This window comes from Salarias fasciatus, chromosome 9 (assembly GCF_902148845.1).
Source record: "Salarias fasciatus chromosome 9, fSalaFa1.1, whole genome shotgun sequence".
Lineage (NCBI taxonomy): Eukaryota > Metazoa > Chordata > Actinopteri > Blenniiformes > Blenniidae > Salarias > Salarias fasciatus.
The window spans coordinates 17,439,683-17,464,355 of record NC_043753.1 but is presented as its reverse complement, the minus strand read 5'-3'; the positions used below and the strand labels follow the sequence as shown (position 1 = coordinate 17,464,355).

The following is a 24,673-nucleotide window of genomic DNA, read 5'->3' as shown; positions in this document are numbered from 1 at the left end:
GTAATTTGACATCAGCCTCATCGCCCTGCGCTCCTGTTGATTTGCCTGAACCAGCTGGTCACATGTAAAAAAAAATGCTCACAAACACATTTAAAGCATGAACTGTCTCCTCAAAATTCATTATTCAGTACTTACGTCGTATTTAATATGAACTTTCTCCTCTTTAATGTGACGGATTTGACTGGAATAGAGAAGAAACTCTCCTATTTTCTGTTTAAAAAAAGAAGTTTTAGAGCTGTGTTTTTCGTTGACACGTCAAACATTCATCCAGCCTGAAACTGGGAAAATATTGCCTTTTGGAGCACTGGCTTCATGTCAATATTTTCCTCTCTATAGTTAAATATTCCTCTGTACAACAGCCAAATTAAAATTTTACAATGAATTCTTGATGAAAGCGCTTTTACAGCTTTATTTTTTCCCAGTTTCCTGTTTTCCCAACACCAGTATTTCTCAATAAAATGCACAAAGGATGAATTTCCACATCCAGACTCCCTGTGTGTGTGTGTGTGAGAGATGGCCCCCATGTGATTAAGTTGGTAGTTAAATTGAGATTCATTGACATTTTGACAGCGGTCTCATGTTCGAGATAACTCCGGCAAACTGCTTGTGTGAAGAGGCACTCATTAAGCACAGAATTCCCCGAGCTGCATGTCAACTGATTATTCAACCACTAAATGTAAATCATATATGGCAGACAGGGAGTTTCTGCACTGGGATATGCATGATGTTTATGTGTACCGCATTCGCAAATATACAATAAATGCATTCACTATTAATATTCACATGGCTACCATGATTGCCCTCAATACTGTAACTTGGCTGTTAAAGGGTCTAAATGTACATTTTTCTTATTCTCCCGCAGCTCGGTTTTATGCAGCTGTTTATTTTTTTTCCCCCTCACATTTTTATTTGCCATTTCCTTCCCACTGAATTCCGCCAAGTCGCGTAACTATTGACTCATAATCCTGCCGCGTCACTCTGGAGGAATAATTGGCGGAATGTCACCATCTTATCATGGGCGAAAGCTCACGTAGTGCTTCTAATCAAATGACTAAGTGCAGAAGCGCAGAGGCAAAACTCATTTGAGGGAAAGGTCACGTGTAATGATGACCCCTTGCAGTGGATTTGAAGGCTTTCTTTCTAATACCCTGCAATAATTAGCGCTATGTTAAATTCTTCTGACAGACTTCCTTGGAAAAGTACTTTATAATTGTTCAGATATTCCCAATTCGTGCAATTTTTCAGTAATTCTGGAGATATTTTTGCTCTTGGAACTTACAAGACTGTTAAAATTGCAGTTTGTAGCAGGAGTAGATTGTCTCCTCAATCTTCCTTTTGACAGAAAATTCCTAAATATGTGGGATTTTAGGGCAAATTGTTGTAAATTTAAAGAGCATTTCAATTGTTCAAGTAAAATTATGAAGACTGCAGTAATATCACGAAGAGGGAACAAGATGAGACCTGCGACGGAAATGAAAGCGAAAAGCAACATTTCTTTTGTTTTATGTTTTTGCGTTTTTGAGGGTGCAATATACAGAAGACGTTAGCGACAAACATTGCACTTTTCAAGCCGCAAATGTATTCTGTCCGATATAATAACATCTGGCTCTCTCTGGATCGCTCTTAAACTTGCATTTTGTTTTGTTAAAACACATTTCCACATGAATATTTATTTTCATAGTGTTTTTTTTTTTTTTTTTCATATTGTGCCCATGGTTATCAAGCAATATCAGTGCATTTTGCTTTCCTTTAATCTAACAAAGCCTGAATATTGTAGTGCCTTCCACTTAACAACAAATACTGAGAGCAACCGGCAGCGATTGCAATTCCTCCGAGGGAGCGGGACAGATAATTTCAGCCGAGACTTCAAAGGAATGCTACACTGACCATTTCCTCCCAGAGAGAGAGCGAACGCACACAGGCTGAAATAAATAAGTATGTGTGACAAGAGTTGTACAAATTGATCCTGCAACGGCATGGGTGTGCGCTTCACTTCAAAACATATTTTACCATGTTGGTTTCTCAAGCAGTTAGAATCCCGAGATGAGAAAAAATATATTTTTATGTTAATTTCCACATCTTTTATTCTCATTTAAGCGTGAACGCAGCCGCCGAGAGAAAATGACAGTGCTCGCACTGCGGGGTACATTCCCGAATGTCCTTGTTGTATATATACGTGTGGACTGTAACCGTGTGTTTGGTATCAGCCAATCAGTTGCACATTGGCCCTCAATTGCCTTTTTCCACATTGACAACCTATCCAATCTCCTTCAGACACTGTAATAAACCCAAACAATAAAAAAATTGCCTCCTATAAAAATTTCAGCAGTGCAGGAAGGCCAATCTGGCTGTTTTAAAAGTGGCTAAAATGCCATTACTGTGGCAGATCTGGATGTGAAATGTCATATTGGAGCAGCCCCACTGTGCCTGCAGCCCCGAGTAACACTGCCTCTTTGGAGACTCCAGCTGCCTCCCACTGATGAAAGCCCGTCCAGCAGCTCCGTTTCTCAGCAACCTTTTACCATCACCTGACCTTTGGACTGCAGAAATGCCTTTGATACCTTGCCATGCGGCTTGGTATTTGCCTCTCTCTATATCGTGACGTGTGCTCTCCCTCGGGTAAGGGTGGACTTGTCTGTTTTTTAATGAGTGTCAGAATGTAAAGTGTTTACTCGCCTACCTTTTGCTTCTTTTATGTTCCACTGCTTTTGTTAAAGAGATGTATGGTTGCTCTGTATAGTTGACAGTGGTATTTTTACTCAACTTGTTGAAGGGCAATCCCTCCACCTTTTGCTAAGGCATTATAAAGGAGATTTTCTTCTTCTTTTCTGGGGTACTCATCTCTTCCTGTAAGAAAAAGCTCAAGGCCAGCGTGGCCTTTGAGGTTTTATAGAGGTTTAAATGAAATTAAAGCAAAAATCCACTCTTGAAAACTTGCACTGGTATAAATAGTTCAGTCAATATCAATGTTGCCTCTCAACTAAAAGCCCCTTTTTGTGCTGTTCCAGTCCTGGTTTCTTGGATGGAGTGCTAGTATTCATCACATTTGTCCATGCAGCGATCATTTTCTCGATTTCTTGTTCAGTCTACCAAATGTAATCTTCTGTATGTCGAAGAGCTTGTTTTCCTCAACTGATATTTTAAAATCTAAAGATGTTCATTTTGCTGTCATATATAATATTGGTATGTAGAGAAATTAAAAACACTGAATGTTGAGTGTTTGACCTTTTGAGGAAATTTTCTCATTGTACTGTTTTTTTTTTGCGTTTCTGATTGACTTTAAGGTGGACGCAAGTTGTACTGCAATACCAGTGCACTGTTTCATACATATATCAGCACTATCAAAAGCCAAGCAGCTCTCTCATGGGGATAAAACATCACAGCTTTTGTCATTCTCTTTGTCCCACAAAAAAAAGTTGCACAGGTAAATCATGTGGAACCACAGCCTGAGAGTAAAAAAACCCACCATGTCTACTTGATCGACGAAAGGGTGCAGAAACTTCTCCGAGGAGAGGCGTGCCTTGTTGCACTTGAACACATCACTGAGGCTGCTCTCTGTGACGGAACGGAGAGAGAAAAATCAGACGTTTGAGTGTGACAGGAAGACACAAGAAGAACATGGAAACTCATCACACGAACACAACAAACCCGAAATCCAGTCAGTGGCAACAAAATGTGGTTATTTGTCTGTGTATACCTATTCAGAATATTGTGCTGCAGCAGGTTTTTTTTCTCCCCTCCGTCCTGGCTGCTTTCGCTTGTCTCTGCCGCAGTCTCATGATAACATCCAATGTGACCAGATTTAACACCATGTTGCAAAATCTGAGCCGTGAAACCACCCAGCTGTCATAAAAAATAGTCCTCTTTGTGTAGGAATATGCTTGGTAGTTGTCTGACATAGATAAATACACAGTCTTACTTGAAATGACGCCGCAGGGCGCCTGTCAGAACACATGATTAAAGCACAACGTGCAGGTAAGCGGGCTCGTACCTTCAGAGTTGCTCCCCTTGCCTTTGAGCCGGTGTAATATTCGTGTACAGTATTTGTGCGATTGAAAGGGCAAACTCACGTTAATTAACACTTCCCCGCGAGGGCTCTGAAGCTACTGCGGGTGACTTTTGACTATTTGCACCTTCGGGGCTGTGGGTGTATTTAGACCTCTGGGTTCCGCCACAGATGAAACAAAATTCAACCACAGGACACTTCCATGCCTCGTCCATTCAAAGCAGCCTTAATAGCGTCATTGACATCCTTGTGGGCGCAGGTTGACCTACTTGGCAATATTTTAAGAAGAAATAATGACTGGACACCCCGCTGCTTCCGCTCTGGCTTCGCCACGGTGTATTCCCCATTTGGTGATCATTGAGCTCAACTACCCTCCTCCAGCTTACTGAGGGAGACGGCCTTGTGCTTGTGGAAGACAAATTAATTTTTGTGCTACTGCGAGTAGTTTCACATCCCTCCCTGCCGCCTCTGGGGCCAACTTTAGCGAATGCAACATGGAAAATAAAGGCCATAAAATGTTGAAAATGGATCAGCGATGTTGCTAACAGGCGGGAGGAAAAGCCAGTTTTTCTGTGGATTAACTTCACAAGTCTAGCGAGGACGTCGCCTCTGGTGAGCATTCAGATGGTTTTGTTTAAGAGCAAAAAGGTACTGAAGGTGAATTGATGATTATAACATTAAGCAACACTCATGCTGAATGCCACATCTGAGTCCTGATTCAAAGACTCATTTTAGGAATATTATAAATGTGTGTTTATGGAAGTCCGTGGACCGGCGCCTGGCAGCGGCAGCAGCGGGGTTGAGGGCCGGGTGCCTGGGAGCGACTGAGGGTACAGTCGGTTGGAGGTGGGGGGGAACCGCGGTGTCCACAGCTGGATGGCATGGCAGAGGCTTTAAATGTCAGCGTTGAAGGGGGACGCGGCTGCCATTTGGCCTGACGAGCTGCATGCCAAGGGACTGGCAGCGGGACGCAGGGGCAGGGTGCTCCCGGTCCCGGCCGCAGAGCGCTCACCCTCTGCCATTTATCATGCCGCTACCGGCCTAGCGCATCTGGCACCTCAGCACTGGTGATCGCAGGGAAAAAAAAAAACCATAGCTGCAGGCCAGCCACTGACCCACAGTCATCTCTTTAACATCACGAGAAAACTAGAGCAGTAGTATTTGCTTGTCTACATTCAAGTTTTTGGTAACACTTTACTTGAAGCCCCTCTTTATAACACATTATAAGTAGTTATAAACACTAATACATGATCACAATGCTTTATAACTCACTATACAGCAGTATACAGCATAGGATTAAGGTTAGGGTTAGGGTTAGGGTTAGGGTTAGGGTTTGGTCCTGGCATTGTGATCATCTATGAATGTTTATAACTACAGCTACACATGTTATAATGGCATTATAATGCTTTATGAATGTACTTATAATGTGTTATGCAGGGGGGCTTCAAGTAAAGTGTTACCAAGTTTTTTTTTTTTTTTTTGTGACAGTTCAATGGTAATTGTGGCAGACTCCTCCACAGGATTCGAAGTAATTATTAGATCCAAACAATAATCAATATGAAGCATCGTTTTAAAAATATAGTCATCTTGACATATGAATCGGTCGCGACTGTCTTTTTAGCAAACAACCCAATCCGAGCTTCAAGCAGTCCATTAATGATTGCTCACTGAGCGCACAATATGGAAACCACTTTGCTCTCCGTAAATTAAACGTAATCAACTGTCATATCATCTTTTATTGACTTTAATTGACTGTAATTGTGAATCCTGCTATAACTGCTAGTTACTTTCTGCATGGCAAGGTCAACTAAATTGCTTGATGAGCTGTTATGGTCTTTTATATGACGACCTTGACTTCGCAGGGTGTGTGTGTGTGAATATCTTCCATCTGCAGCGATAAACCATGAAATGAAGCCTCCACCGCTCTCCTGCTAAGTGGCCTCGCCACATCCACTGGTTTCACTCACCGCTGAATAAAACCTCCGTGCTGGATTATGACAATATTTAGACGTGGCGTTAAATATTTAAGTGATAAATAATCTATGTGTGTTTCCACTTGAAACGGCTACTCGCTCATCAGATCCCCTGATGTGTAAATGTGTTTGAATCATGTAAAAGTATCGCTCCGCATGAATGGAAATTTGTTTGATCTTCGCAAACACACTTATCTTTGTATCTGTGTGTCTCCAAGCTCGTTGGCGCTTCGCGAGTTCGGAAAAACATTTTGGTTTCCAGCTAAATGACGAGCAATCCAAGAGATTTCTACAATTATTTATTTGCAAAAGTTGAAAAAAAACAAAATATTTTGAGGACATGTGTTTTTTTCTCTGGACTGCAGCAGGATTTTGAAGGCGAATGGAAACTATTCGGTGAAGGTTAATTCATAGCATTCAAAAGCTGTCTAATTAGGACCAGAAGCTGAAAACGTGTCTGTGATATGTTTGCAGTAATATATGTTATCTTTCATCATCATATATGATGCAATCGTTGCAAATTTGGCATACAGAAGGTAAAAACCATCAGATGCCGGTCGTGCTCGGTGAGCGGGCGTCGTCCTGCTGCTCCTGGGGGAGTTTCGCTTCACATATCACATATCACATATACACTGGAGCCAACATATATATTTACTATCTGAAGGTGGCTCATCATGTCAGGTGTTGGTCGCAGATGCACAGATGTAACATATACCCGGCACAGGTGGAAACCCGTTCAAAAATAGGATCCTCGGCTCATGATTGGTAGCTGCTATGCAAAGCCTGCATTCATATATAATTCAAGCAGAGACAGATAGAAAAATCAGAGCACAGTTAGATGTATGCAGTATTCACAGGAATAGTTCGGTTCCCCATGCATGGCTTGATTCACTCGTGCATAAACTATAATTTTGCACATTTTTCCAAAGACGCAAACTAAACATTTCCTAATCTGGGGATAATCAGTGTAATTCCGATAAAGATTATTTTTTTTCAAATGTCATTCATTTTACAGCTATATTAGCATGAAGAACTGAAGAATTACATCCCACAACAAAAGGCTAAAAGATCTTGGGTCCGCGCTCACATGCAATCACATGTCTGTCACCGATCATTACATTATTCACTCTGAAGAAGGAGGAAAAAAAAAAAAGACATCATCACAGCCTCACCAAAAGCCATACAGTGTAATTATGTTTGTGGGTGAAAATAGGCTAGATTGATTATATGCATTTACAATAATGAGCCGTCAATGTATTATTATGTTACAGAGCCATCAAAATCTTGACATAAATCATAATTAATTCTGCCTTCAGAATTTCTGATCAGCCGTACTTTGTATTGTTGTCAGAGGTTGCGGCGGGAAAAGCAGTGGGAGATGTGAGCCGCAAACAGGCGGCTGATACCGTGCTACAGCTGTGGCAGGGCTCTCATTAGGGATTCACAGAGGTTTCGTTGGCCGGGCAGTGCTGCTCGGTTTGGCTCGGGGGCAGACGGCTCGTATAAAGCTGCTGGAGCCGCGAGACAGAGAGACAGATAGACAGACAGCGAGACACGCGGGGAGGCTGCAGCGCCGGGCAGCCGGCGTCGGCTCCGTTCGTGCGGAGGATTGTTTTGAAGCGGGAGGCCGCCCCCCTCCCCCCCGACTCTCCCCCAGCTGATTGGTGTGGCTTCATTAGGATGGGCCGCGGCTCTTCCGATTAGCAGTAATTAAAGAGAGAAATCAGAGCGCTCGCCTCCAGTCCAGACACAGCCAGTGCCTGTCAAGTGTGATCGCCGTGGAACAGATCTCGCACTCCTGGCCGCCTGCCACGCCACAGTACCCCCCCCCCCCCCTCCTCCCCTCTCCGTCCCATAGTCTGCAGGAGAGGTGCGGGCTGGTGCCGTCTGTGCCAAGTTACCCCCAAAGTAACCCCCGGGGTTACACACACACGCCTCTCCCAGCGGGCGCACGCTGGGCCGGTGTTGTCATGGTGATAACAGGAGAAAACGTTTAATGAAGACACTGATGAGAATTTATGAGGCTGTGGCCGTGTGCATTTACAGGGATGCGACCCTTAGCCCATCACGCGCTGCCTCCTGTGGTTCTACATCTATATCTTCACTTACACAAGTTGTAGCTGATCATCGGGGCGTATGCTCAGGCAGGCGGCCTCAATACGCCGCACCAGCTCCCAGGTACAGTCGCAGAAACACCGAGTTGATTGTTCAATAAACCTAATCTAATGTGAACAGAAGTGTGTTTTTATAGGTTTCATCGTTGTTTTCATTCGGTTTCAAGTGGACAAATAATCACACAGTAATGTATTGAGAGGCATTCTCACCCTGGGAATTTAAACGCAAATTGTATTAAAAAAAAAAAAAGGCTCAATATTCTAAAGAAAATGTAGTTTCAGGCAAAGTGGCAGAGATGTGTGGATGAATTTGCACAGGCTGGTTTACTAAAGCCATTCCCCACCTGCCATTACACCCAAACCCAAAACGGTTATTCACTCTGAGAGGCCGGTTCTGCTTTGCTTCTTGCTTTTGTTTGCTCTGTCTATGCGCCATCAGGCATAGATGCCATTAAACAAACAGAACCAGGGTCTCATTGAGTGTTCTGGCATTTGCTTGGGACACCATATTTAACAACGGTTCAACCGCTCTTGAGAATATGCCAGATTTAATTCATGTGAAGTGCAGTGATGAACCGCAGAGTGAACTCTTGTTTAACTCTCGCTTTAGTGTGTTTTTTTTGTGTGGTCAAATACTATTAAGAACATTTCTCACAGATGCACTACAGCAGACCCAGCATGGAAGTCCCGTTCAGTGAGCATTTTAAAGAAGCGCGTTGATAAAAATGGATTCAAACAGGTAGAATAGGTTTCATTTTCCAAAATTGTTACTGCTAATCAGATGTATTCATCTTTTCCATCATCCAACCAGCACTGGATGAAATTGAGGAACATCACAGGTCAAAGACAACACACACACACACACACGCAAACAATTGCATCTCTTTAGGAGTGTGAGAGGAAACTTCCGGCGGGGGGGAAAAAAGCAGGTAGAACATGCAGACCCTCAGACCTGGGATGCTTTTCTCTCTTCAGTGAACTTAAACCACCTGTGCACTCTGACTGAGCGGTTCTGGTAAAACTCTGGGTCCTCCCGTGGTGTTTGGACTCAGGTGCGAAGGAACACATCCCGTTGAACCCAGGAAGTCGCTCGGCGCTCTCCTCCCAGCACTCCTCTTTGTCCCTTTACTGTCAGTCTCAGTATCAGAGCCTCCCAGCCCACTAAGTCTCTAGTGACAGGGGTTTCAATTATGAATGCTACCTTTGACTACCTCTGTTATTCGGCGGCGGCCCACATATCCCTGCCTGCCACCACTCATGTGTGACTTGATGTATTGTCTCTCTGTTTTCCTCCTTTCAAAATTAATTGCAGTTTTATCGCTCTCCTAGATAAAAAAAAAAAAGGGAAAAAAAAGCCAGCTGAGACACACAATAGTCTAAAAGTAGTGTGAGTTCTATTTAAACAAAACAATTAAAATGTCTGTTTTTGACTGGGGATGTACTTGAATGTGTGCCTGTGTATGTGTGTGTGTGTGTGTGTGTGTGTGTGTGTGTGTGTGTGTGTTTTTTTTTTTTTTTCTTTTATCTTTTTACACAGTAAAATGAAGTGCTTTAGCAAACCCGGGATCAGACATGTGACCCGGGCTCGAGTGTCGAGTGACTTCTCACCTGAAAGTATCTTAATTCCCCTCATCAAAAAGTCATTACACCTTGGAAATAATTCCTTGTCACTGTGATCCATGTAAATTCGTGTCTCAGACCGTGGCGCAAACATCCTGACTGATACTGAGTCTGATTTTAGTTCAATTTTTAGATGTGGGCGCCCCTTGAGAACTTAAATTAAATTTGAGCAAACATGGCTATTATCCGTGTCAGGCATATTGCTTTTGTCAACACAGCAGCAGGTAGAAAAGGATCATTACTGTCAACCACAACCGGTTGGGAATTAAAGCTGTACTTTACCCAATCTCAAAAAAAAAAAAAAAAAGAAGTTTGAGTAAATGGACTCAACTTTCTCAAACACTAACTAATCTCTCAGTGAAAGAAAAGATCAGAGTTTAAATTTAAACCAGCTTTGGTTGAAGAGACCATTCACACGGGTTTAACCAATCAGGGCGTAGCAAATGCAACTGGACATGGCAGGTCCGTTAAAGTGATGCACATGGAGAGCAATGCTCCTGCATTTAGAGTTTGAAGAGTCTTTACTAAGCCAAAAAACACAAGAGCAGAAGGTTTGGAAATGGATTTGTCTGCCTTGACAAAAGCTGCAATCATGTTAGGCAGACAGGCTTAGTGCCAGAGTTAACCCTCCTCATATTGTTCCCTGTGCTTAGAGGTGCTTTCTGGATGGCTTTGTGTTTTCTGCTGTTCTGAAGTCAGATGCTGTCAGAGTTGTGTGTGCTGCAATCATCATGTCTACACTGAAACAGTTTGTTCTTAGCCTAAAATGTTTAATTTTTTTTTTTTTTAGTTTCTTTCCTGTTACACCACAACAGAGGAAGGGTCTGACTTTTGTCTGCAGTTTGCTGGTTTAATACGTATAGCCATCAATTACAAGGACACACTTCCATCAATGGACTGTTTTTTTGTTGTTTTTAATCAATGTTTTGTTCTGCTTTGTGTTGTTTCTACCGTTTGAATTTTGCAATAAGCTTTAAGAGCCATGAGATCTCAATTAGACTCTCATTTTTGATTCTGCTTTGCTCAACTTACACAGTTAAGCTCCGTCCTTGGTTGCAAATGAGATGTTTGGATTTTAGCGCACCACTCTGTGCCATCATGTACACATGTAATTGGTGCTGTATTAATTTTGTCTGATAACAGGGAGCTTAAACACAAAGCTGGGATGATAAATACTTTCCAGTCTTCCGCTTTGTGAAATCGAACTTAGAAAATATACGTATGTCACTCTTTGTCATAAACTACAACAACACTGTTCATAATTGTGCAGATATGTTGTAATTTAAACCAACCTCAAGGCTGTGACGCCACTCCATTGTATCTTCATGAAGTGCACGGCGTCGTGCACGCGTGCATGTCCTCCTCTGTGCTTTAGATATAGTTGGAATGACAGGCATAGCATTTACCTTGATGTTTACGGCTTTGAACTACTTGGCATGGGCAAAGCCCGGGCTGGGATTCTCACAAGGAACACACCTATCTGAACAAGCTCATCTGGGGAAAATACCAGAAAGACATGGCTGACACACACACACACACACACACACACGCGCACGCAGGCTTTGAATGGTTCCTCTCTGAGCAGGTGATGAGCATGAGACACAACAATTCAAATGTTTCAAGTAAAACCCAGAAATGGGACCTTTTTGTGTCTTTGAACATCATTCATTTCGAATGATGTGTGTGTGTTTGTGCACACACACACACACACACCCAGAAACAATGCATTTAAGACATTCACCTCACTGTCAGGTTTCTGCACCTTAAGTGATGTTTAAAAGCAAGCAAAGTGTCACCTTTTTGTGTTTTATCTGGTTATAAGTGCTGCTTTGTGTCTGGCGGTGCACTGCAGCCCTCATTACACAGACATGACATCCGTGAGCTGCGAATGCAAACAGACAGATTTTTAAACCAAACTTATGTCTTCACACACTGCCTCTCCTTGTATGGGTGCTTTGCTTTATTGTAAATGTCAGAGTATGAATCAAACATTTTAAAGGAAAAAGAGTAAAAATCCCAATGAGACTGAGTATTTTCCCTGCACGCTGATCTTGTAATGTCTCTTCAGGAATAACAATAACAGCTGGTGGATCTTGGAAGAGACAAGAAAAAAAAAAAAAAAGCCACACACACCCAAATGCATTTTGTTTTGCATACATTCCTCGCTGCACTACACTTCAGAGTTAATCCTCTAACACCTTCCCAAATTGAGCAGCAGCAACACCCTTGCTCAGATATTATTATGAATAATTTATTGCTCCCCGTTTCAAAGAGCCGAGCAGAAATCCCAACTATTTCTGGTGTAAGTGTATTGCACATTAGTTAAGTCTGCAGGTACACGCTGCAGCTGCTGGTTTCTCGCGCTGCACTGTAAATGAAGTTAGCCCCTCGCTGATATTGTTATAGTGCGACCGGTATATATATATATGTGCACCGCCGCTGTGCCTCCTCTGCAAGCTGCCTCTCTCTTCTGTTTGCACACGCCGTATATTACAAACCCTGACCGCTGTGTGTCCAGTCCAGGTGAGGGACTCCTTCACTGCACCGGCCTTATGTGTGTGAGGGAACATTAAGGCGGTGCACACTGGGATCGGCATGTAAATACACGGGAAAACTATGCAGCCTGTCAGTGGAGGCTAATATCCAAGCAAGTTATTGTCTCTTCATGCCTTCTTTGACACGCCAGCATCAGTGGGAGTCTCCGCACTGCCATAGGTAGTCACTCTTGATCCTGACATTTGTTTAACATTCCTCAGACCCCTCCCCTTCCTCTCCCAGCGACGTGGCGAAGCGCTCCATACCTCATCTCCTCATTGTTTAAACACGCTCGCCGCTTTTCCGTCTTTTTTATTAGAAATGTGAAACATGTCAGAGAGGCAAACAGTGGCGCGGCGACAGGAGAGGGGAGGACAGATAAGCCTTGCAGGACTGGCGGTGACTGTTCCAACATGTGTTACCTCGAGGAAGTACTTCTAGAGCGAACACGCAGGCATGACAGCGTCTATGAAATATATATCTTCGGTGACCATAACAGCGACTGCACTGCCGAGCGTTCCTCAGCTTGACTGCTAGCAGCTTTTTTTTGGGGGGGGGGGATGGGACAGAATCGATGCATGTCAAACCTTCCTGGTGTGATAACCATTAGCGCCGGCCTCACACGGGGATGTGACATAAGTTGTGAAATCGTACTGTGCACCGCGCACTGGATCAAACGTGCGAAAACGTGTCCCATTTACCCAGAGTTCAAGAAAAGGAAAAAAAAACAACAGGTGCCAAAGTCAGGCTGCGTTTCAAAGAGAAGGTAAAGAGAGAGCGTCTGGTTGGACATTCTCTGCCTTCCTTCAGTGTGCTGTCAGGGGAAGACTCCTGTCGGGACGACTGTGGATTTAGATAGGGCTGACAAGTGGGTGACCGCTGTATCTCCAGAAAAAAGCGCTCTCTTCCAGTTCACCAGAGAACAGGATAGATATCATCGCATGGTTGACTTAATGTAGGGACTGATTTTCTGGGGATTAGCTTCAGTCGCCGCTATTTATTTCTCACCAGTGGTAAAAACCCACTCACCGGCGGCCGTGATAAAAGTCCCCCGCCATGCATTACTTCTGCGTCTGTCTCGCAATTGGTGCAAGAGCTGCAGAAAAAAGATTTGGTTCTTGCACTGCGGCTGAAGCAGGTTAGCTGCAAGATTTAGAAGGATCTGCCGCTCTCTGGCCGGACTGTTGGAGGCTGCCCTCTGGCAGGCGGAGACCAAACACAAGCTGGATTCTGAATAATTTTCCTCGATATGCAGATGCAACTGTGCATAAAGCATGACGTGAAGAGGCAGCTACACAGAGGCTGTAAGGAAGGAAATAAAAGCATTTAACAGCATCAAACGGATCTTGCATCTTGCAGGTATGACCGTAGTGATTAGGTAGGATTTTAAGAGAATTTTGGGGGGTATGCCTTCAAATTTGTTGAGTCAGTGCGAGCGTGCTCTGCCTCGGATTCGGTCCCCGCGGGGCCGCCTGGCTGGCTCTGCCTTCTGAAGGTGGGGTGGCGTCCGATGCGGCCCTGGACCCGGGCTGGACAGCGAGCTGGTTTTTGTTCTCCCCTTCACATTGCCAACTCCAGCTGTCACACCGAGGGACAATAGAGGAGAGGAGGGGGTGCTCTCTGAATGGAAAAAATAAACTGGAGAGCCCCCGTCACACAGCCCCCCTCTCCACGACTCGTCATCTGCATTTGACAGGACCCCCGTTCTCCTCTCTTCACCGCCCCTTTTCTTTTGCTTTCTCCTTTTCTCTCCTTGTGCTCTCCATAATCCCCCTTTCTCTCTCTCTCCCTGCTAAGTGCAGCTGTTGCTCTCCATTGGATCATTTTTTTTTTTTCAGACTGATTGCTAATTAGGATAGCAATTTATTGAGGTTTATCCTTAAAACTTGTTCAATTTTAAATTTTTATGTCTTTTTTTTTTTATTTTTAAGTCTGGCACATCCATGAGGGGAGCAGAGAAAAGGCCCGGCCAATTATACACAGTTTACTTTGGGCTGAGCTTCTTTTTTTTTTTTTTTTTTGGGAGACAACACCCAATATCCTGTGCTGGATTCATATAGTTTACACCTACTGTACTGTGTGGTAGCCTCTTATTAAGGCGCTCACTTCAGCTTTGAATGTAAATGCCTACTTTGAAGAATAGACTGCCCCATCTCCCTTATTCTGCTCACATAACTGAATCCCTGGGAGAGGGAGCGGAGGAAAAGGAGAGCCTGAGAAAACAGCAATTCACACACCAAACACAGAGACCCCTAGTAGCTCAACAAATGAGTGACTAGCCCTATGTCCATTCATATCGCCCCTCGGCCCGCAAGCCTATTAGCCAGGCATCGCTCCTTGAACATTCACTGTCGACAACATGTGGAGGCATCGCTATAGCAACCAGTGGATATGACATGTGCAATGGACGGGGACTCCTGAGCTGCTGAATATAAGGAGGGGCTCAGCCTTAACTAAATGATCGCAAAAAACCCAACCCCGCCACCTCCCCGTCTCTTTTCATTGGCACAGAGGCGCTGAAAGAACTCACTAGTTGGGCTTCTGCACATTCTTCCGAGGCTCGGAAAATCAGGCGGGCATATCCCACATTCTTCTCCCCTTTTCTTATTCTCTCCGACTCTCCTTTTTTTTTTTTTTTTTTTCCTCGTCTTCTTCTTCTTTCTTTTTCTTCATCTACGTGTTGAAGCCGCGCTCTTTTGTTAGCGCCGGGAGGGCAGGGCGGGCGGGGGGCGCATGGGACCCTCGCAGGGGAACTTTTGGAGCCGCGGAGTGAGTGGGCGGCCGGGACGCACAGACGCTTGTTGGAGCTGCGGCGGGCGTCAGTGGGCATCCACACTCTCTGGAATAGGAGACCCGGGAGCGGCAGCAGAAGCATCCTCCTCCTCCTCCTCCTCCTCCTCCTCCGTTTACGGCGAAATGTGCGCTCCAGCCGGCGTCGTGGATCTGGGTAATTATCGCTCCAAAACGCGTGCCTGCCCTGCTTTTTGTGCCGTAGTCAGAGCGCGAGCGTTAATGCGCCAAATGCGTAAAAAAAAACGGGACTTTCTTTTCTTTTTTCCAAGGATCGGCTTCGAAAACTTGTGAACAATCACGTTGAAATCCGTGCATGTGTGTGATCTATTTCCTTTTTTTTTCCCCGATGTGAATGAGAAAGAGTCTCATCGAGTGGCTGAATATTTTAGGAGCGTTGCCTTTTCTGTGCGTCACATTTGTGGGAATCTCTCCTCGAAACCACGATGATACTAAAATGTGATTGAGCTTGAGCATTTTTTTTTCTTTTTTAAAATTTTTTTTTGGCGTCGTTTGATATTGGCTATTGGAAGCTGGCTCTCGGTAAATGTGTGTCTTGAGTCCGGGGCTTTGCTGGGAGCACATCTGGCTGTGGGAACAAAGTTTGTGTGCAGGTTCATCCGTCCTTTACACCCGCAACTCTGAGACCAGGAGCAATGCTTATTCAGTCTGCTCTCTGACTGCATATATTATATCAAACTATTATCTTATAATGTTTATTTGTAAAAATTTAGTCTGGGCTGACAAAAAATTTTTGTTTTTTTTTTGGTGGTGTGCCGATCTGAACCATGTTTTGTTTCATTAATTATTAATTTCAGTGTCAATAATTATCTTCTTGAGTTTAAAAATCTATATGTAAAATAGGCCTAACTATTTCCACTATTATTGCTCTATTATATCAGCCTGTTTTAAAAAATGTACTCACTGGTTACTGCTGTTCCCTTAAAATCTACAATTGCAGCCTGAACTTGTTTTTTTTTTTAACTTGATCTCTTGAGGTGTGGCTTGTGGGCCTGAATGGATTTTACTTTCGCCCTTATTTAAGCATGTTGCGATGTGAGTGAATGGATGGTCATCCACCCTGACAACACCTCCCAGCCTGACCTCCCTTCTTATTATAATAATCCAGAGCACCGAAATCCATCTGCCCCTTGTCTTCTCCCAGATTGGCTAATTCACCAGACAGACACACAACATGAATAGAGGAGAGAAGCAGCAGCAGCAGCAGGAACTGATGAACACACAGTGAAATAACTAGTTTGGATTTTACACACATGCAATCAGTAAATATTCTGCTTTTCGTGGATTTTAAAAGATGGTTAAATCTGAGGGGGGGAAAATATTTATTCTATCTTCCATGAAGAAAAGATATTTTTTTAAAAAAGCTACTAAACTAAAAATATATATGTATACATTTAGGGTTCTGATTATGTTTAAAAGTCATTTTATAAATTGAAGATTGAATTTTTTTCAAAACTCAATTGCTGTTTTCATTGAAAGTCGATTTTATTCAAAAAACAATTATTGAAGTATCTTTCAGTTGTGACTGCCTTTAATAATGGAAAATTTAAATTTATCACAGGAAATACATTAAAACAGAAAAGCAAAAGCTGGAAACTCAGAAGGCCCACAGAGGCAATTCTCAGCTTCACAGCTGTGTTTCTCCTCTCTTTCTGTCTGCTTCCAACGCGACTTCCAGCTTCAAACGCTCTTTTAAGCCTGCAATGCATTTCAGCTGAGGAACTACTTTTTATTCATTTCAAGGGGTTTACCTGAACATTTTTTTCCCCCCCAACAATAGCCACAGACTGCAAAGAAGCCTTGTCATAGCTTCACTTAGTATTACACTTTTTTTGTGTATGTGTGTGTTTTGTCTTAAAAAAATAAAGAATTAAATAAGGGATTGTTTGCTTGGAGCTGTCAGTGCTGTGAATAGGTTTAGGCAGATTTGATGCTTTGGTTGCAGAGTGTTGAATCATTACATCGAGGCTGTGTCTGGGGATTTGGAGGAAAAAAAAAAAAGTTATTTATTTTGTTCTATTTTCATGAGGATTTTTGAGAGGAAAAGCTACTCCAGCAGATGAAAAGTGTGCTAATTTCCAAATGTTGCTGCACATTCATGTGATCAGTGAGCACCACAGTGAAGTCGCTGGATGGAGGCCATCTCTCCCCTCTGCATCCGTGTGCGAGACTCTTCAAACCTCTCAGCTGTTGTCTAACCTCTTAATGCCTGATTGAAACGGCACTGCAGTCGCAATCAACAGCAACTGTTGTCAGGCTCGGCGCAGTAATCGAACAGACCGGGGCAGCCGCTTAAAACACTGGCAATTACAAGCCACAAGGTCAAACCGCATTGTTGCTGGTCTGAGGTGAAGTGTCTTGTTTTGAAAATGGTATAACAAGATGTAGCCATCCTTCAGTCGGCCCATTAGACCCCTCAGGCTAAATGTCAGAGCCCCGCTATTTTTTTTTTTTTTTTTTTTTTTCATACTGTGGATTTGATTCACTATACCCATCAATCTTTCGATATTTCATGCAGACAATTAGGAGCCTGCTGATGTATTTGTGCACCGTTATTGATATTGCCCTTTTGCAGATGCATGGCTATTGGCATGTGTGCTGCTGATAAAATTAGATCAGAAATCTGTGGAGAGCCGGCTTTTCACAGAAATCCCATGTTTTCGTGTCAATCACAGAGGACAGTGGGGATGATTTATGTGGAGAAGATCATTCCGGAAAGTGTGTTTTCTCCCTGCTTGAGAGGGCTAAAAGCGAAAACAACTGGACGGGGATTGCCTGTACAGCAATCTGCAAGCTACATTTTAGGTGCCTTTAATTATATCCCTCCCCATTACCGCACCTAATCATCACTGTTATACTCTCAAAATATTATGTATCAGTCAGGCCTACGGGGAATTTGCCATTACAGTAAACGGCCACAAGTGGACCAATTATCAACACACTGGCCAGTTCTTTAACCTCCTCTGATATAAAAAAAAAATCTCTCTGATTTTATCACAAAACATTAAAAACAGGTCAGCTGCTGCAACAAAAATATGTCTTCCTGTTTGAATATGCAACATGGGGGATGGATAATTTTAAAAGGCTTTTTTTTTCCTTCCTCTTCATTCAACTGGTGGGTGAGGGTTTAGGGTTTAGTCAGTGGCCGCCTGCGTCTCCCTGTGTCCTGGTAGCCATTAGCTGTGCAGCTTGGGCCGGGGGCCTAATCCAGCCAAACCCAGGACCAGAGGAGCTAATTAAGCTCAAGCTTTTAGTCTCCCAGCCTCCTGGAGCTGCACAGTGCCAGCCAGCGCCATGCCAGCACCGAATGGGGTTGTAAATATCTATAGTGGAGCGCGGCGTGGGGACAGCACTGGACAGGGGCCGGCGAGAGAGGCTGACTGCGTATTATCAGAGCCGTCTAATGAGGGAGGCCAGGCAGGCGGCAGCGGTGGAAGCGAGGGCGCAGCCACTCGCTGCATTGTTGTGTCCATATTTTGTCACTGGAAAGTCAACAGGAGCATTCAGCCGAAAACTGATGCACTGCAGACGTGATATGGCGGTCGCTGTAAATCAAAAACGACTGCATCAATCCAGAGGAAGACAGAGTGACATCCTCTACAGCTCTTGACAATGTGTGTTCTCTCTCTCTCTGTGTGTGTGTGTGTGTGTGTGTCTTCCAGCGGGGCAGCCTGACCCAGATCCCCGTGGTGAAGGAAACCAGGGTGGAGTCGGGCCAGTTCGTGCTGCTCTCCGTCCTCTGCATGCTCTTCATCCTGGTGGCGGTGGCGGTGTCGGCGACCTTCTTCTGCGTGCGCCAGCGCTCGCACCTCCATATGAAGGAGAAGCTGGCCAGCCTGGGGACTGACACCAGCACCGATGCCACCGCAACCTATCAGGTTAGACCAGCCCCCCCCCCCCCCCCCCCCGCTACCAGCCTATCAGAGGGCGTGACTCCTGCCCTGAGCTCTGCCATTGGAGGAACACACACTCTGTTTGTATACGGTCAATTATCCAATTGGTTAGTGAGAGCGCGTGCACTCGTGTGTGTTTGAGTGACTCTCTTCCACCTGATCTTTGAATATTAATGGTGACTTCATTCTTTTTTAATTATTATATATTAATTATCAGAGCTATAGCTCAGCATCAAGGTGTTTTTGTGTTCTCTTAAACATTTCGAAGCTTCATCTTTCTCATGTCTTCAACTTATTTGAAAAAAAAAAATCCCCCATCCAATTATTTGGTGGTGAGAGAAATGTGTGTGTGAGACAGGGAGCAGGCTGCCACTGTGACCTATTCCCTCTGTTCCTCCAGGGCAACGGGCAGCCGGGGCTGTATTGATTTTCAGCGCTGGGGCTCAGCTGTGCCCAGCGTGGCACTCAGAACACATTTATCTGCATGTCGCGTTAACATTTTCAATATTTAATCAGGTTTTCACAAGGCTGCTGTCAAAAGCTGGAGCTGTTACAGTGTGTTTATCAGAAATGGAAGGAATATATAGACTAAAAAGAAGCAAAGTGGGAGAAATTAGTAAATTATTTTCCTGTTTTTATTACTGTCAATTGATTGCTGAGCTGCAACGGCTGGATTTAGCATTATGTTGTTCTCTAGTGCACATTTTAGGTTGTACATCGTGTGTGTGTGTGTGTGTGTGCTCCATGCTTGACGGGCAGAGTTGTTTAGGGGGAGCTGTTTGCAGAGGGGGAGCGTTATTATGGGATGGCAGCGCAGACTGTGGACTTTGTTTCCTCTTGGCCTGTTTTCGTTCTTGTTAGCGGTCTGAAAGAAAAGGGGGGGGGTAACCGAGAAACTGTAATCCTGCGACCTTGCGCTCCTCTCCGGGCTCCACGCGTCTCTCCTCTGGCCCCTCTCTGGTACTAACTGCATCCTCCACCCTGCTTCTGGGACATTTGCTGGGCTCCCGCGCAGCGCGGCGCTCTACAGTGATGCTGAGAAGTGGGGATGAATTATGAGGTGGACCTGGGAAGTGCCCCGAGGCCAAGGCCCAGGGCGCCGCTTCATGGCTCTAATCATTAAAGTCTGACGGCAGAAAAGCTGAACCAAGACCAGGGCTTAGAGGGGCCTGTACTCCGGAGGGAAATATCAGTATGATTCATCATGTGATAGCATGAGCTTTCGCAAGGCGTTTTGCCTGGCCTGGCCTGCCTTCGCCGTTATTAATTTAATATGGAAATGATTTCTTTGAAGATGTCTGAATTGTTTGACAGACAAAGGAGTTAGCATATAAATATCACGGTCGACCACACCTTAAGAGAGTAAGATGCAGACAATAAGGACAAGATTTGAGGTTTTTATCTTTCATTTTTCCCTTTTTTTTTCAATTTTGTATACTCTAGTAGATAATGCCTAGTCTACACATTTTTGATGCCCTGTCTGCACTGAGGCATGATGGGAGAAAAGCTGAGTCATTAGAATAAGTGTAATCTAGTAGCAAGCCTTTGAGCAAGTCTCAGGAACCTGGAGATATCACAGAAGGAAAATTATACTTTATAATTGTGGCAATGCATTTTTTATCTCTGCAGGTTTATGCATTTACAGCAGAGCTCCTGTTTGATTGATGGCTTTAGTCTCACATTGTCTGCCTTGCGTTTGAACTTTTATTTCACGTTCACAAGTGGCTCCCTTCGTGACGTACGACCGTGAGGTGATTTTGTGCAGTAATCGCCTGCGAAACACACTTTTCACAGCTAAAAGATCAATTCTGAAAGGGGAGGGTTGTTGTGTGACGTGCTGAATTTGTTCTGTAAGTCGTGGAGGGGTTCTTCAACCATGTATTTTTGACATAATTAGTATAAGCTCCATAATCCACGAGGATAAGCCATTAATCTACAGACAAGTGAGGACAGATCAAGTCAGCCGCGATACAGGATTTCACAAGATGAATTTACACAACTCAGCCCCCACCAGCAGGGATAAGTATATAAAATACATCAAACTATTGTTATGTGCTTGAAAAGAAGATAAATACATGAACGCTTGCAAGGAGCGGTGTAAAAAGGGGAGAACTGCATTCTGCATTATGCAGTATTTCACTGTCGTCTCCTCTAATCCTCAGGAGCTGTGTCGCCAGCGCATGGCGATCCGCGCGTCGGAGCGCGTGGAGCGCCCGGAAACCCTCCGCCACTCGCGCCTCAACAGCGTGTCGTCTCAGTTCAGCGACGGCCCCATGGCCAGCCCGTCCACGCGCAGCAGCACCTCCTCCTGGTGCGAGGAGCCGGTCCCGTCCAACATGGACATCTCCACCGGTCACATGATCCTGGTGAGGAAACCAGCGGTGATTTATGCGGCGTCATGGCGAGCAGATGGAAGCTGGCTGAAATGTGGTTTTGCTGTCAGGCCCTCCGAGGGCAATTGTGGTTTATTGCGTCTGATTGTTTCGACTAAATAGCCGCAGCGTCCCATCATGGCTCATGACTGTGCAGGAATCCTCACAAGGTGCACTAGAATTCATGACTGCTGTTCATGAAGATCACAGCTCTTCCTAAACTCTGGTACTCGTTCATCACCTGGAAGAATGTGCAGTGTCAAGCATCTCCATTTTAATTGACATTCTTGTACTGCATGTTGCGGCTGAATGTTTGTCAATACTGGCGTTTTATATCCCTCGAAATTGAGTCACCTGGCTGAGAATATACCATAAAAGACGAACATTGTGAGCTGCAGGTAATGAATCTTTAAAGTCATGAGTATCAATGAAATCCTCAATCCTTTATCAAAATACTGGGAAATTTAATCTTATTAATGAATGTTTTAGGAGATTTTTTTTTTACTTGATTGGCATTTTAAAGTCCCAAAAATAAACAGTTAAGCAGATTACACATACTTAATGGCATATGTGTGTCTTTTACATGTCTGATATGACATGAGTCTCAAACCATTTCCATAAATCCTACAGAAGCTGCTGTGTACATATCTCTGTGTGCAGTAGCATTTCAATAACCTTTCATCCTAAGCAGCTAAATAATGTTTGATAAAAGTTGTGAAAAAAAGAAAAAAGGGGTGTAACATAACAGAAATAGAAGATGAAATGAAATCAGAAACAGGTTAATAAATAGTTGAAATGAACGTCTTCTAGTGGTTTCTTCTGAGCACCCAGTTCAGAAGAGCAGATTGTACCTCGTGTGGACGTTGAGGTCCTTTCGCTCTTCTTTAAGGGTCTTTTCGGGACAGAAAATGTTTCGTATCACTGATCTGTTGGTGAGTTTACATCATGGCATATGATTTGAACACTCCCCATGATTATGACTGTGCTGGATCCTGTGCTGAAAACCAACAGCTTTATTTCTCTCTGTTTATCTGTTTGGATGCGTCTGTTTTTCATCCCTCTCTCACATCGTTCCCTTCACAACCCTGTTATCTTTGTGTTTTTTTCCCCATCACTCTTCCCGCTGTTTTCTCCCTTCTGCTTTATCTCCACTCTGTTGTCTTCATTTTTTTTTTTTATCTCCTCCAACTTTTTTTGCTCCTTCTACTCTGTCATTTGCTCTCTTTATCATGCTGTCCTGCTTTTCTACGCTCTGTCATTTTCATCTTCTACCCCCTCCGTCTCTCTGTGCCACAGGAAAATAAGGCAGACATTGTTTTGCATGATGAGTGCGCCACGAAAACTGAAATATCATTACACATCTGATTGTCATTTCACTGTTTTAGAAATTCTTTATTGTAATTTTTTTTTTTTTTTTTCTTTTTTGGTTTGCTTGGGAAAGAAAGAGCTTTCGGGTTGGCAACACTTCCACAAACACACACAATGGATTGTTTTAATTTTGCACAACTTTCGCTTCATTCATTTGAAACAAGCTTGATAAAAGAGATGGATAGATGCCTTGCAGTGTTTCCATTAATGGAGAGAGCATTCATCACACTGCATGTCTGGCTTTTATATTGGGAGGCTATAATGAATGAGAGTGAATCTGAGTAATGCCTTGTATTGGTGGTAATAGATGGGTTTTGTTGCACTCGTCAAGGCTTGTTTGTGAAGCCCCCTTTGAAAACATTGACAATAGAAAAGCATTTAGCCCAGCAAATAACAAAAGAGCCACGGTGAATCATTTCTAGGAGCCGTTATTATTAGCCCCAGTTTCTTCACAGTCGCGATGCAGACGTTACGGCGTCAGAAAGGTAAAACACTCTGGGACCTTTACCTCCCTTCCAAGCCGTGATTGACATGGAGATGTCCTATAGGGGTTCATCTTTAAAATTCCACCACCATCTCACATGAAACCATGTGTGAGATTGCCTTGTTATCACTGATCTCAGACCTCTATTTTCCCATCTCTGCTCCCCTCTCCTCTCATCTCCCCCTCTCCCACTCTTTGGAGCTCACACCGTGTGGAGAAGGATGATGAATACCCAGCTTTCCAAAGCACACATGCTGGGGGTCCTTTTTTTTTTTTTTTTTTTTTGTAGGTCCAATCACCACACGCACGCACGCACACGCGCACGCACACACTTTGAGACTTTGTTGCCATGAGGATAAATGAACTGCGATGTTGTGCCCCTCTGTGCGTCCCACCTCAAGACTCCAAAAAAACCTTGCATAACGACTTCCTGCTTCCAAACCGAAATTGGATGAGTCTGTGTGCTGAGTCATCGGCTGTGTGTTTTTCGGAGCTCTTCCACTTTCCGTCCTCTTTCTGTGGCCTGCTTCAGCTGCCGCGATGCACTAACCTGCATGTTTTGCACCCTGAATGATTAAAAACATCATGAATAACTCGCAGAGGTAAATTGGCAAGCACACGGTTGGCCTCGTTGCTGCATTTCTGCAAGAATATTCAGCACCACGGACAGCACTTTACGACTTTAAACTCGTGTTTTCCCCCTTATGCCTCCGTTGTTTCTCTCCTGCTCTGCTCGTTTGCTTCGTCCCCTCTCTTCAATAGTTCAGTAGCTTGAGCCTCTTGATTATCATGTTGAATTTCTACCGTTAATTTTCTTTTAATGATTAATATTTGCCTAGCAGGAATGCAAGTAAGAATTGCCACTAGCTCTTAAAACATGTAATATATCTCCCCAGTATTTTTTCTATTTAAAATCTGATTTCTAAGTCAAAAAAAGGGAAAAAAAAAAAACTTGCTGTCTCATGTCATATATATAAAAATCATTGTACACATTAATAGTCAAACAGCTGCATGTGTTGCAGCTGTTTGTCTGATCCCAAACCTCCCTGTGCAAACTGTTTGCTGCATTGTGGGTTTTAATTTGACAGTGGGGCTCGGCAGTAATGTGTTACCTGTTGTGTCTGGCTCCCCTGGTTGTCCCTTCATCCTGATTTCACCCAGCACCCTCTGCTGCCGAGGAGACTGCTTAAGAAGGATTAGACATTGTTTCCCTGACACCCAGGCCTCCCATCCCAACCCTCTGATTGGCAGACATAATCCCCCCATTCACTAAACCTTCGTTACCCTGTCTCTGGAATACGCCATGGTCCACTGCCTCCTCCTAGAAGCGGGAGGGCCTGATAAGGGCCTGCTGGCTGCATTGCATTAAGCAGTGAAAATATGAATTTGGAATGCAATCGATTCAGGGCATCGTTTGAATAGAATAGGATGCAATTCAGAGTGGATATATCAAGTACATGGAGATGTAATATTGGTAGGGGAGGTGGGATGCTGTCA

The 24,673-nt window shown here is 43.9% G+C and overlaps 1 protein-coding gene across 1 annotated transcript in view; it reads left to right on the top strand.

Annotated features, from left to right (window-relative positions):
• Positions 1 to 24,673, top strand: part of ptprn2 (protein tyrosine phosphatase receptor type N2) — a 127,299-nt gene that overhangs the window by 80,803 nt on the left and 21,823 nt on the right. The window contains exons 12-13 of the mRNA XM_030099755.1: positions 18,722 to 18,937; positions 21,115 to 21,318. Coding sequence (XP_029955615.1) covers positions 18,722 to 18,937; positions 21,115 to 21,318 — 420 coding nt within the window. The remainder of the gene's footprint in view (positions 1 to 18,721; positions 18,938 to 21,114; positions 21,319 to 24,673) is intronic.